The sequence below is a fragment of the Ascaphus truei genome, chromosome 9 (genome assembly GCF_040206685.1).
Source record: "Ascaphus truei isolate aAscTru1 chromosome 9, aAscTru1.hap1, whole genome shotgun sequence".
Classification (NCBI taxonomy): domain Eukaryota; kingdom Metazoa; phylum Chordata; class Amphibia; order Anura; family Ascaphidae; genus Ascaphus; species Ascaphus truei.
In genome coordinates this window covers 254,991-269,658 of record NC_134491.1, presented here as the reverse complement: position 1 = coordinate 269,658, position 14,668 = coordinate 254,991, and the positions used below count along the sequence as shown (strand labels likewise).

Here is a 14,668-nt window from a genome sequence, read left to right as displayed (position 1 = left end):
GAGCAGGGATATCCTTAACACCTGACCTGTCGGGGTTCCCTGAGGACTGGAGTTGGGAAACACTGCCACGTTCGTATATCAGGTGATATTTCTATTAACTCTAATTCCAGAACCCGCCACATCATATATTTATTTGTATCAAGAGGAGTGCTACTGAACAAAAGACAAACAATACCCAATGCTACATCCAATGTGACAAAATACGCAATGTTCGTATTCTCATGAGTAAGCGTCATTTAGTTAAACCCTTTGGCCAAAGCGTTATAAGCCTGCAGCCACGTCACAGCATGACCAGTATGCAGCCACGTCACAGCATGACCAGTATGCAGCCACGTCACAGCATGACCAGTATGCAGCCACGTCACAGCATGACCAGTATGCAGCCACGTCACAGCATGACCAGTATGCAGCCACGTCACAGCATGACCAGTATGCAGCCACGTCACAGCATGACCAGTATGCAGCCACGTCACAGCATGACCAGTATGCAGCCACGTCACAGCATGACCAGTATGCAGCCACGTCACAGCATGACCAGTATGCAGGTCCTAACACTGCCTGTGAAATTCTCATTTACCTCTGCAGTTGAGGGAGGATGGTCTCAGTGGACGTGTCCTGCACAGGAACATGGAAAAACCTGCTACTTAAAGTGGGGAGGGGTGAGCTAAAACCCTGGGAGAGGGGCCACCAACCACCAAACAACTGATACCAGTTGAAAATTAAAATGAATAAAAACACACAATCCCAGCAAGCTCTATATTTATTTACCAACATTTCCAAATACTATAGGCTAACTCCGTAACTATACATGTAAAACGTAGTAGCAAGTCTACATGTTATGTAATTTTCTAGTCAATTTTAGCAACTATCTATTTATAAATGAATGGGGCGCATTGGAAAGTAAATCTTATTAATATAAAATGGATCTTTGTGGGTTGTGACAGTTAGAGAGAGTAAGGTTTCTCCCAGGAGGGTATACGGATCTCTGATAAGGATAGCTTCCTGTCTGGTTAATGATTGAAACACTTGTGACTATATGCATGACGCTTGACACACTGATATATACACACACCTTACCGCTCAAATTCTTGAATCTCTTCTTTGCAGCCGCTCTTTCTTGGGCATTGAAATACCAAACGGTCAGTGCATATCTGTAACAGCACAGGAGGGGCACAGTGAGACAGACACACACACGAGACACTTAGTGACCCTGCTACATGTATAGATATACACACACAGTGAGGAGTATGCATGTATGATACAGATATACATACATAAAATGGAAATATTACTGTGTGCTCATTTGCATGTCTTAGACAGGTCTGCAACCGCGCTTTTCACCATTATCACCCAGCACACAGCACTTCCACTGCAGCAAGGATTCTGGGAAATGACATGCAAATGAGAGCACCTTTTGCTTCAAATCCATTTGTATGTATTGTACAGGCATACCCCGCATTAACGTACGCAATGGGACCGGAGCATGTATGTAAAGCGAAAATGTACGTAAAGTGAAGCACTCCCTTTTCCCACTTATCGATGCATGTACTGCACTTCAATTGTTATATACGTGCATAACTGATGTAAATAACGCATTTGTAACAGGCTCTATAGTCTCCCCGCTTGTGCACAGCTTCGGTACAGGTACGGAGCTCGTATTGCGGTTCAGGACGTGATGACAGGCGCATGCTTGAGCTGTCATTTGCCTATTGGGCGATATGTACTTACTCGCGAGTGTACTTAAAGTGAGTGTACTTAAAGAGGGGTATGCCTGTATTGTATGTCTTTATTTATATAGCGCCATTAGTGTACATAGCGCTTCACAGTAGTAATACATGTGGTAATCAAATAAATAACAGATAATATAAATAACAGATCATGGGAATAAGTGCTTTAGACATAAAAGTAACATTTCGGAAGAGGAGTCCCTGCCCCGAGGAGCTTACAGTCTAATTGGTAGGTAGGGAGAACGTACAGAGACAGTAGGAGGGAGTTCTGGTAAGTGCGTCTGCAGGGGGCCCAGCATTATGTATCGTGTTTAGAATATCCACAGTGCTATTCATATGCTTCTTTAAGCAAGTGTGTCTTAAGGTGGGTCTTAAAGGTGGCTAGAGAGGGTGCTAGTCGGGTACTGAGGGGAAGGGCATTACAGAGGTGTGGGGCAGTCAGTGAAAAAGGTTTAAGGCGGGAGAGGGCTTTAGATACAAAGGGGGTAGAAAGAAGACATCCTTGAGAAGAACGCAAGAGTCTGGATGGTGCATACCAAAAAATTAGGGATGAGATGTAAGGAGGGGCAGAAGAATGTAAAGCTTTAAAAGTGAGGAGAAGAATGGAGTGTGAGATGCGGGATTTGATCGGAAGCCAGGAGAGGGATTTCATGAGGGGAGATGCTGAGACAGATCTAGGAAAGAGTAGAGTGATTCTGGCAGCAGCATTTAGGATAGATTGTAGGGGAGACAGGTGAGAGGCAGGAAGGCCGGACAGCAGGAGGTTACAGTAATCAAGACGGGAGAGAATGAGGGCCTGAGTCAGAGTTTGGACATGGACCCCTATAAGCTTATGCTTGCTGCATTGCACAGCTTTTTAACACATATATACACACAGTGAACCTTCTATAAACACACACACACACAAAGTACCTGGTAGAGTAGGACGGTTGCACCTCGTGTGGGTTGCGACGATCGGACCAGAAGAAAAGCAGACGGTCAAAGAGCGGCTCAATGTCCGCTATACAAGCGCTGCCTTCAGGGAAAATGCGCAGGATTCCCCCGTGTACCTGCATACAGGGGGGAGACAGGGAACGTGAGCACCGCCAGACTACACTGACCCCACAGGACAGAGCTTACCCCAGTGAGCTGGAGCATGCTTCCGTGGAGGGGACTTAACCAGCCCTGCTGCACTGAAACGGAGATAACCCTAACCACACAGTGGGGCCACATTACACTAATACTATCATAATAATAATAATAATAATAAGGCACAGGGTGGAAAGATTATTCAGAGAGAGGACCGTTAGAACAAGAGATCACGCTCTGAAGCTGGAAAGCTCTGGGGTAGCATGAGGACATCCTTCACTAAAAGGAGTAGTGAATGCATAGAACAGAGCCCCAGCATAGGCACTAAGGCTCAAAGTAAAGGAATGTAAAGCCGCTCTGCGCACTCTCACCTGTGCATCCCAGTCTTTGTTCAGGTAGTAGATGCAGGTGATACAGCGCCCGTCTCCCGTGGGGTTATCTACGTGCCGCACGTACCCAGCGCCGTTACCAGGGTAACATGCCACCATCGCCTGCAACGAGCCAAAAAAGAGCAGCCCACGTCACTTTCCTGAGCTCCGTCTCTGGTTATACTTCATAATGCTCTACAATGCAGCCTGCCTGCTAATTTCATTGAAACAACACATGAAAGGGATTAATACTCCTCCTGATCCACGCTGCTCCAGTCAGGGAGAGAATCACATGGATTCCAAGGCGGCAGTGATCAGGGCACAAGTTACAGGGCATTACCGAGAGGCTGCCATGTTTAAAAAGCCCGCCATTATATTACATCAGAATGTGGCTGAAACGGCCGTTGGATGTGACCGAGAAATAGGACTATTTACTAAACCGTGCTCACGCCGCTGCAGCCAGACGTGACATCTGTACGGCCACTGTCACCCCAGTATGACTTGTGTCACTCACGGAGACACCCGGAGATGTAATATGAGGAGTACGTGCAGAGCGTGAGGTAACAAGACGCTCTCCCGACCACATCCCAAACCACACACCGCTTCCCAGAATAACCCATCATCATTCTTTAACCCCTTGCAAGCCACTGAGCGGGTTAAAAATGCCGTGTACACACTGTACCGTAAAAATGCCGTGTACACAATGCCGTGTTGGCAAACACGCCTAGAATAAACATGTTTACTTGAAATGGGTCAGCCCAATCCCGGATGAAAATTAATGAAAAAAACATGATGTGTTCAATAAACTACATTGATAAATTTAAAAAAAAAAATTTCAAAAGTATTTTTCTTTTTTAATACAAAGATTTCCTGGTAAACAAGAGAGTTAGCAGTTTTTTACCATCTATTATCTAATGTCTTTCTGCAATAAGACTACCTTGCTGCAATAAGACTACGACTGATATGCTGGAATACAGTGTTCCCGAAGAAAAGAGAGAACGGGAAAGAGAACAGGAGAGAGAAGGAAAGAGAGAGAAGAAAGAGAGAGAAGAAAGAGAGAACGGGAGAAAGAAGGAAAAAGAGAGAACAAAAAGACGGGGGAGAGGACGAAAGAGAAGGAAAGAGAAGTTGCTTCTATTTTTTCTGTGTCTTCACCGGATTCACTGGTCTGATAATCCTATATACGTTTTTGTGGGAGAACGGAGGCGTTGTTAATGATTTTGCCCAGGGATGGCCACCTCCAGTCCTCAAGGGCCACCAACAGGTCAGGTTTTCAGGATATCCCTGCTTCAGCACAGGTGGTCCAGTCAAAGACTGAGCCTCTGATTGAGCCACATGTGCTGATGCATGGATATCCTGAAAACCTGACCTGCTGGTGACCCAGGAGGCCTGGCGTTGCCCACCCCTGGCGAATGAGTATAAATGAGACTGGAAAGTGAGCGGGTGAGAGCGCAGGAAATGCTCTCTCTAGCACACGTCACTATTTTCTGTGTTTCTATTAACTGGAAAATACATTTATATTACAAATTTACCAACCGATATATTCTCCTTTATAACATTTGGAGTTGAGGGTTCAATAAACATACAGCAATGATAGATTAGACATGGGGCGGCCGACTCCAGTCCTCAAGGGCCACCAACAGGTCAGGTTTTCAGGATATCAATGCTTCAGCACAGGTGGCTCATTCGAAGACTGCACTTCCCGTGCTGAAGCAGGGATATATGCAATACCTGGACTGTTGGTGGCCCTTGAGGACTGCAGTTGCCCTCTCCTGGGTTAGACAGATAGGACAGACAGGCAGATGGTAGATACACACAGAAATGATTAGATTGACGAGAGGGGAAATATAGTTTACAGCACATTTCTCTCTTTATTGTCTTTTGTTCAACAAAAACTAGTGGTACTGTGCATATATAAATAATAAAAAATAGGGGTACACCAAATATAGAAGTGGTTGTACTGTGGACCGTACCGTAGCGTATTGGGGTCACTGCCTTTGAAGCAGGCGGACCCGGTTTGAATCCCAGTTCTCCCCTTGTACCTCAGGCACCAAAATGAGCTTCTCTGTACGGAGCTGTGTACACTGACAGCGCAATATAAACTACCATTATTATTTCATATAGCGCTATTCTCCCAATGGGACACACAGCGCGTCACAATGGCAGTATAGGGCACAGTACGCAGCACATAGGATTGTTACAGACACAGTCCCTGCCCCGTGGAGCTTACAATCTGGTTTTGGTGCCTGAGGCACAGGGAGATAAAGTGACTGCCCAAGGTCACAAGGAGCTGACACCTGGAACTGAACCAGGTTCTCCTGATTCACACTCAGTGTCATTGTTGTCAGTCAGTGTCTTTACTCAGCCTTCAGGTACCGGTGAATAGGTCACAGGTAAAGGGACACACACAAGTATAGGTGTATAGGTCACAGTTACAGGTGCACACAGCAACCGGGGTGGGGGGGCGGGGGGACTCACCTTAGACCTCTGTGTCACATAGCACTGGCCCAGTCGGCTCGAACACAGCACCACCAGCTGGTCTATGACAGACAGAACCAGGCCAATAGCCTCACATCTGTCCTCGGTGCCCGCAATCCAGGCAATTTTATCCCCCCGCAGGTGTCTCTTGGAGACCCCCCGAAGGCGCCCAGCCAGCTGTCCATCCTTCAGCTCCCCGTCCTGGTGCAGCCGCCTGACCTGATCCAGCACCCTGTCCCCCACCTCTTCCCCCATGAAGTGGTCCAGGTAACAGAAACCAGCAGAGAGCAGCTGGGGGGTGATGAACTCCAGGGCTAGCTTCTCCAGATCCATAGCAAGCCTGTGTTTCAGGGGCATCTTCAGGCAGGGAGGGGGTATACAGGTTGTTTAGTGCTGTCTGCAGAGCATTGCACCTGTGATCATGAACTCAGGGGATCTTCAGCACACTATGCAAGGAGCAGGAACAGCACCCTTATCTGCCCAGTGAGATGCTTAGGGTGTCCGTGCAGGAATAGCAGCCTTGATCTGTGTGTAACCAAACAACCCGGCGTCTCCAGCGATTAAAGTGTCAGGGTGTCAAGGTGCAGCACCCTGTGTCGGTGCAGAGGTAGGAAATCAGACTGTATCCGCACAGCGATGCAGTGTCAATGCTGATAGTTCTGTGCGTACAGACCGGGTATATATGTACAGACCCTATGCATAGATAAAGTCCTTGCATCAATTTACAGTCTCAGTGTGTATATTCTCCCTGCTGTGTATAGTGTGTATATACCCCCTCCCTGCTGTGTATATAATGTGTATATATCCCTCCCTGCTGTGTATAGTGTGTATATAACCCCTCCCCGCTGTGTATAGTGTGTATATACCCTCTCCCTGATGTGTATAGTGTATATAACCCTTCCCTGCTGTGTATAGTGTGTATATACCCTCTCCCTGGTGTGTATAGTGTGTATATACCCTCTCCCTGATGTGTATAGTGTGTATATATCCCCTCCCTGCTGTGTATAGTGTGTATATACCCACTTTCTGATGTGTATAGTGTGTATATACCCTCTCCCTGATGTGTACAGTGTGTATATATATACCCCTTCTTGTCCCTTTAACATTAGGCTACGTGCAGAATGAGTCGCTCCCCGCTGGGCGGGAATTATGTATCTTAAATCTTATTCCACCAATCAGCGCCCGCGGTGGGAGGATCTAATCCTTTAGCAGGGCCTGACCGAGGCGCACGTGCTTGGTAAACACAGGGAAGCACGCGCTGATTGGACAGTAAAATGGGGGCGTGCCACTGTAGCTAGGAGACGGCGTCCTTGGAGGCGTGTCCTCCGCCATTGAGGAATCTTGGTTGAGCATGTAGGCTGTGTGGTGTAGAAATAAACACATGGAAAGGAGGGGAAGAGAAAAGGGGGGGGGGGAAGAGAAAAGGGGGGGGGAGAGAAAAGGGGGGGGGAAGAGAAAAGAGGGGGGGGAAGAGAAAAGAGGGGGGGGAAGAGAAAAGAGAGGGGGGGGAGAGAAAAGAGGGGGGGGGAGAGAAAAAGGGGGGGGAGAGAAAAAGGGGGGGGGAGAGAAAAGGGGGGGAGAGGAAAAGAGGGGGAGAAGATAAAAAGGGGGGGAGAGAAAAGAGGGGGGAAGAGAAAAAGGGGGGGAGAGAAAAAGGGGGGGGAAGAGAGAAGGGGGGGGAGGGAGAAAAGGGGGGGGGAGGGAGAAAAGGGGGGGGGAGGGAGAAAAGGGGGGGGGAGGGAGAAAAGGGGGGGGGAGGGAGAAAAGGGGGGGGGGAGAGAGAAAAGGGGGGGGAAGAGAGAAGGGGGAGGGAGAAAAGGGGGGGGGGAGAAAAGGGGGGGGGGAGAGGAGAAGGGGGAAGGGGAGAGGAGAAGGGGGGAAGGGGAGAGAAAAGGGGGGGGAGAGAAAGGGGGGGAGAGAAAAGGGGGGGAGAGAAAAGGGGGGGAGAGGAGAAGGGGGGAAGGGGAGAGAAAAGGGGGGGGAAGAGAAAAAGGGGGGTGGAAGAGAAAAAAGGGGGTGGGGAAAGGGGCGGAAGAGAGAAGGGGGAGGGAGAAAAGGGGGGGAGAGAAAAGGGGGGGAGAGGAAAGGGGGGGGGGAGAAAAGGGGGGGAGAGGAGAAGGGGGGAAGGGGAGAGAAAAGGAGGGGGGAAGAGAAAAAGGGGGGTGGAAGAGAAAAAAGGGGGTGGGGAAAGGGGCGGAAGAGAGAAGGGGGAGGGAGAAAAGGGGGGGAGAGAAGGGGGAGAGAGAAAAGGGGGAAGGGGAGAGAAAAGGGGGAGAAGAGAAAAGGGGGGGAAGAGAAAAGGGGGGGAGAGAGAAAGGGTGGGGAGAGAAAGGGGGGAAGAGAAAAGGGGGGAGAGAAAAAGGGGAGGGAGAAAAAGGGAGGGGGGAGATAAAAAGGGGGGGAGAAAGAAAAGGGGGGGGGAGAAAAGGGGGGGGAAGAGAAAAAGGGGGGGAGAGAGAAAGGGGGGGGGAGAGAGAAAGGGGGGGGGAGAGAAAAGGGGGGGAGAAAAAATGGGGGGAGGGGGGGAGAGAGAAAAGGGGGGCGAGAGAGAAAAGGGGGGGAGAGAAAGAAAAGGGGGGGGAGAGAAAAGGGGGGGAGAGAAAATGGGGGGAGGGGGGCAGATAGAAAAGGGGGGGGGGAGAAAAGGGGGGAGAGAGAAAGGGGGGAGAGAGAAAAAGGGGAAGGGAGAAAAAAGGGGGCTGGGAGAGAAAAGGGGGGGGGAGAGAAAAGGGGGGAGGGAGAGAAAAGGGGGGAGAGAGAAAAGGGGGGAGAGGAAAGGGGAGAGAGAAAAGGGGGGGGAGAAAAGAGGGAGGGGAGAGAAAAGGGGGGAGACAGAAAAGGGGGGGGAGAGAAAAGGGGGGGGATAAAAGGGGGGGGAGAGAAAAAGGGGGAGGGAGAAAAGGGGGGGGGAGACAAAAGGGGGGGGAGAGAAAAGAGGAGGGGGGAGAGAAAAGGGGGGGGGGAGAAAAGGGGGAGGGGTAGAGGAAAGGGGGGGAGAGAAAATGGGGGGAAGAGAAAAGGGGGGGAAGAGAAAAAGGGGGAGGAGAGAAAAGGGGGGGGAGAGAGAAAAGAGGGGAGGGGGGAGGGAGAAAAGAGTGGGGAGAGAAAAGGGGGAGAGAGAAAAGGGGGGGAGAGAAAAGGGGGAGGGGGAGAGAAAAGGATGGGGGGGAGAGAAAAAAAGGCTGCTAGCCAGAAGGATACAACACTACTTACTGCAGCCAAAGTAAGATTTGTTTCATTTGTTTTCATGACTGCTTAAAAGACTCTGAAGGTTTGGTTATGGTTTAGCCAGCCAGCCTGCTAGATAGGTCTGCTGTGTTAGTCAGTTTTTCTCCCATCATGGAGCTGGATTTATTTTGTTAAAGGGACAGTGTACCCGCATGTTATGTTACTGTGGAGAAATAAAGCCATTGAACATTTTTCATTATCCTGAAACTACACGTGTGGACTGTTCCCTGACCTCGGCTACAGGCCGTCCTGCCACAAGTGGTGTCAGAAGTGGGATGTCGGACGGCCCCTGTATCTGAAGGGCCACACAGGAAAAAAAAATGGAGACATTTTTTTCTCAGTTCCTTGAACAACAGCTCCAGCTAGCAGAGAAACAAGCTGAGCAACAGGCCCAGCAAATACAATGGCAAGCCCAGCAAGATGATCGACAGGCCCAGCAAGATGAGCAACAGGCCCGACGGGAAGAAAAGCTACTCCAACTGCTAGTTGAAGGCCCAGCCCCAGGCAGACCAGCTATTCCAAATAACCCACCGGTGATGCTGCATAAAATGAAGCCAACCGAAGACCCAGAGGCATTTCTCCTCACTTTTGAAAGGGTAGCCACGGCCCACGGCTGGACAGTTGATCGCTGGGTAACGACTCTGGCTCCACTCCTCATAGGGGAAGCTCAGGCAGCCTACCAGGCTCTTCCAGCAGACGAGGCCATGGACTATCAGAAACTAAAGGCTGCTATTCTGGATCGCCTAGGCCTCACTCCAGAGACCTACCGACAGCGGTGCCGGACAGTCAAATATGCAAACAAAGACAGACCCCGGGTCGTAGCCCACCGTTTAGTAGACTTATGTACCAGGTGGATACAACCGGAGAAGCATACCAAGGAAGAGATCCTTGAACAGTTTGTGCTCGAGCAGTTCATACAGGTACTGCCCCCCTCCTCCCACTCCTGGGTAAAAAGACATGCTGCATTTTCCCTGAATTCAGCGGTCCGCTTGGTGGAAAACTTCCTTGGTGACGACACCCAACAGGATAGCTGGGAACGGTCCGTGCAAACACCAGTTGCTTCCGGTGATGCTAGAGGCAGGAGAGCAGACAATCGAGGGGTCTACAACCCGCCAGCTCGGGCGATCCAGTCAACCCGATCGGAAGACCCTTTCCCATCTCGGAGGGTTCCTGGTACAAACTCCCGCAGAGACGCCCATCCTGGGTCCGAGGCCACTGGATCACTCAAGGGAGGCCGCCACCCACAGTATTCCCCGAGAACTTGGACTCCTGTCACCCACCCGGTGGAGAGGATAACCCCACCAACCAGAAGGGAGGACCCCATCCAACAGAGGGGTCCAAACACCGAGCCCCGTCGAGAGCTTCCGCGGACGACCGAGTTTGCGGACTCAGGAGATGAGGAGATGGACTGTTCACATGGCAGAACCACTGCCACAGCTTGTCTCCGAGGGGACCACAATCCGTGGTTAGTCCCAGCATCTCTGGAGGGGACAAAAGTAAACGCCATGATGGACTCGGGCTCTGGAAAAACCCTGATCCTAGAGGGCCTAATTCCAAGCAATAGACTATCTTATGACTCTCCTTGGAATATCAAGTGTATCCATGGGGATACAAAGAGATACCCGACGGCAAACGTTCTACTACGTATCCAGGATAAAGAGGCTAGCCTATTAGTGGGAGTTGCCCCTTGGCTACCTGCTCCTGTTCTACTTGGCCGAGACTGGCCCTACCTCGAAACATTGTTGGCCCGTACTCCTACAGAGCCTACTTCTCTGGTACCGGAGAAGCCCGGAGACTTGTTCCCTTTTTCCCCAGAGATTTTCCCCCGTAGACACCATGTCCCAAAGACACGTAAACAGAGACGTGCGGAAAAAGAGGACTGGTTAAGAAAGGCTGGAACTTTTGGTAACATTAGTCAGCCCAAAGGACTGCAGGTCATGGCCGGGGATGACCAGGGTGGGGAACAGATAGATACGGGAGTGTTGCCAGCCCTGGATCTTCCTGACTTCCGTCAGAGGCAGAGGGAGGACCCAGCTCTGGCTAGACAATATGAGAAGGTGGTACAGGTCAACAACAAGATAATAGATGAACAAGGTGTAAAAGTGTATCCACATTTTGAACTGTTGAATGACATACTATATCGTGTGAATAAGGTTACACAAACAGGGGAGGTCATTCGACAGATACTAGTCCCTAAAGGGTTGATTAAAACAGTGTTCACCCTAGCCCATACTCTCCCATGGGGTGGTCATTTGGGCAGATATAAGACCACGGACCGCATCTCGTCCCGGTTTTACTGGCCAGGCATACATGGTGACATCATGAAACTATGTGAGACATGTCCTGAATGCCAGTTAACTAGCCAAAAAGGACAGAAGCCGGCTCCCTTGGTTCCTCTGCCCTTGGTAGCCGTCCCATTCGAGAGAATTGGGGTAGATCTGGTCGGACCTTTAGAACCCTCTGCAAAGGGACATAAATTTATACTCGTTGTTGTTGATTATGCCACCAGATATCCTGAGGCCTTCCCTCTGAGATCAGCCACTGCTAAACAGGTTGCTCACAGGCTGTTAGAACTGTTTTCTAGGGTAGGACTTCCCCAAGTAATGTTAACTGACCAGTGAACAAATTTCATGGCAAAGTTAATGCAGGATGTCCTGAAGTTATTGGAGGTAAAATCCGTCCGGACCTCGGTCTACCATCCTCAGACTGATGGATTGGTAGAGAGGTTTAACCGTACTTTAAAATCTATGCTTAGGAACTTTGTGGACACTGAAAAGCGAGCTTGGGATGAACTTCTCCCTTTCCTGTTGTTTGCGGTACGAGAAGTTCCCCAATCATCCTCAGGCTTCTCCCCGTTTGAGCTCCTATATGGACGCCAATCTCGGGGTATTCTCGACTTACTGAAGGAATCCTGGGAGGAGGAGCTCTCCCCCCACCAAGAAAACCCTTAGAAACCGCCTAGACATGATAGGTCGGTTTGCGAAGGAAAACCTCAAATCTGCTCAAGAACGTCAAGAGAGGCAGTACAACCAAAATGCTCGCTTGAGGGTCTTCCAACCTGGGGACCAAGTGATGCTACTACTACCAACATCAGAGAGTAAACTATAGTGGCAGGGTCCTTTCCAAGTTCTCCGCCGCACCGGGGAGGTGAACTATGAGATCTCTCAACCAGGGTCCAGGAAGGGTAAACAAATCTACCACGTGAACCTCCTGAAACCCTGGAAAACGATGAGATCGCTGTTCATTCACCCTCGGGAAGGAGAGACGGATTTGGGTCCAAAGCTTCCAAAGGGTAGTACGTACACTGACCATCAGGTTCCCATGGGAGAGCAGTTAACAACGGAACAATGGTCAGACCTACTTGATGTATGTGACCAGTTCTCAGATGTTTTTTCTGAGCTGCCAGGGCAGACTGATTTAGTGTCCCATAGGATTGAGACAGAACCTGGCGTAAAAGTACGGTCCAGTCCCTATAGATTGCCAGAGGGCCGAAAAGACCTGGTAGAGAGGGAGATAATAGACATGTTGGAATTGAGCGTGATCGAGGAGTCCCACAGCGAATGGTGTAGCCCTATCGTGTTAGTCCCTAAACCAGATAGGAAGGTGAGGTTTTGCGTAGATCTGCGAAAGGTAAATGCTGTATCCAGATTTGATGCATATCCAATGCCTAGGGTGGATGAATTGCTTGATTCGCTTGGTAAAGCAGAGTATATCTCCACCCTAGATCTCACAAAAGGATATTGGCAGATACCTCTAGCGGAAGAATCCAAATGCAAAACTGCCTTCGCCACCCCTCTCGGTTTATACCAATTTGTCACTATGCCATTTGGGTTACATGGGGCTCCAGCCACGCTCCAAAGGTTAATGGATAAGGTACTACGACCCCATAGGGCATATGCCGCGGCCTACTTGGATGACATTGTCATCTATAGCAGACACTGGCAGTCTCATATAAAAAGGTTAAGGGCAGTCCTAACGTCCTTAAGAGAAGCAGGGCTCATGCAAATCCCAAAAAATGTGCCCTGGGTAAATCCACTACAAAGTACTTGGGCTATGCCGTTGGGGGAGGGATAGTAAGGCCACTAGCTGCCATTAAGGAAGTCCCCACCCCACAGACAAAGACACAGGTCCACTCCCTTTTGGGGTTAGCAGGGTATTACCGGCGGTTTATCCCCAATTTTTCGGAAATTTCTGCACCCCTAACAGATCTGACAAAAAAGAGTGCCCCAACCCAAGTTAAATGGTCTTGGGAGTGCCAAGACGCCTTTGACATGCTAAAAAAGTGCCTGTCAGAGGGCCCCGCTCTTCGGAGCCCAGATTTTAAAGAGCCCTTCATCATCCAGACGGATGCCTCAGAGGTAGGACTGGGAGCAGTGCTGTCTCAGCAATTTGATGGTGTTGAACACCCCATACTGTTCATCAGCCGGAAGCTGTTCCCAAGGGAAGTGAGGTATTCCGTTATTGAGAAGGAGTGCCTCACTGTAAAATGGGCAATTGAGGCCTTGAGACATTATGTCGCCGGAGTACACTTCACCCTGGTCACTGACCATGCGCCCTTGAAGTGGTTAAACACCATGAAGGACACAAATCCAAGGTTGACCAGGTGGTATATTGCCCTCCAACCCTTCTCGTTTGATATTCAGCATAGACCTGGAAAGGACCATGGAAATGCTGATTTTTTTGTCAAGGGAAGGAGTGGAGGGTCGGGCTTCAGCCGTGTGGGACACTAGCCACACACAAACAGAGGAGGTATGTGACAGAGTGAAGTCAACTCCTATCAGTTACACCTGAGAGACATATGTCTGAGTGCTTCATCCAGCACTCATAAGGGTTAACTCAGGTGGAACTTAGGTAGTCAGGAAGTAAGCTGACACCTGAGAGCCAGAAAGGTAGAAAAGGATCTTGTTACCAGCAGTAGCTGGCTCTCTCAGACAAGAGCACATGGATAGATGTGCTGCTAGCCAGAAGGATACAACACTACTTACTGCAGCCAAAGTAAGATTTGTTTAATTTGTTTTCATGACTGCTTAAAAGACTCTGAAGGTTTGGTTATGGTTTAGCCAGCCAGCCTGCTAGATTGGTCTGCTGTGTTAGTCAGTTTTTCTCCCATCATGGAGCAGGATTAATTTTGTTAAAGGGACAGTGTACCCGCATGTTATGTTACTGTGGAGAAATAAAGCCATTGAACATTTTTCATTATCCTGAAACTACACGTGTGGACTGTTCCCTGACCTCGGCTACAGGCCGTCCTGCCACAAGGGGGAAGGTAGAAAAGATAGAAAAGAGGAAAAAGAGGAGGAGGAAAAAGAGGAGGGGGGAAAGGGGAGAAGAGGGGAGGGGCAGAGAAAAGGGGGGCAGGACGGGGGAGAGGAAAGGGGACATGGAAATAAAAGGGAAGGGGGAGAGAAAAGGGAAGGGGGAGAGAAAATGGGAGGGGAGTGGGGGAGAGAGAATTGGAGTAGGAGAGAAATGGGAAGGGGGAGAGAAAGGGGAGGGATGGGGGAGAGAGAGAAAGGGGGGAAGAGAGAGGGGGAAGATAGAAAAGAGTGGGAGAGAAAAGAGGAGGAGGAGAGAACATAGATGGGAGAGAAAAAAGTGAGGGGGGAGAGAAAAGGAGAGGGGGGAGAAAAGGAGAGTGGAGGGGGGGGAAATGGGAGGTGAAGAGAAAAGGGGAGTGGGAGAGTAAAGGGGAGAGAGAAAAGGGGAGGGGGAGAGTAAAGGGGAGAGAGAAAGGGGGAAAGAAAATGAGGTAGAGAGGGAGAGAAAGGGGGGGAAAGGGGGGAGGTGGAAAGAAAAGGG

General features: G+C 49.8%; 1 protein-coding gene across 1 annotated transcript; it reads right to left on the bottom strand.

Moving 5' to 3' along the window:
• Positions 1-601: 601 nt before the first annotated feature.
• Positions 602-6,820, bottom strand: EGLN3 (egl-9 family hypoxia inducible factor 3). Its single transcript, XM_075613147.1, has 5 exons — positions 5,642-6,820; positions 3,167-3,286; positions 2,640-2,776; positions 1,027-1,151; positions 602-615 (listed from the first exon to the last, which is right to left on the bottom strand). The coding sequence occupies exons 1-5, from the start codon at positions 5,996-5,998 to the stop codon at positions 602-604; spliced, it is 753 nt and encodes a 250-aa protein (XP_075469262.1). The 5' UTR covers positions 5,999-6,820.
• Between the last annotated feature and the right edge of the window lie 7,848 nt (positions 6,821-14,668).

Excerpts from the sequence above, each read along its gene's own strand:
- EGLN3 (XM_075613147.1), bottom strand. The coding sequence starts at position 5,998 with ATGCCCCTGAAACACAGGCTTGCTATGGATCTGGAGAAGCTAGCCCTG. Across the intron at positions 2,777-3,166 it reads ACAAAGACTGGGATGCACAG|GTACACGGGGGAATCCTGCG; the intron begins GTGAGAGTGCGC and ends CCCTGTATGCAG. Across the intron at positions 1,152-2,639 it reads CAACCGTCCTACTCTACCAG|ATATGCACTGACCGTTTGGT; the intron begins GTACTTTGTGTG and ends GTGCTGTTACAG.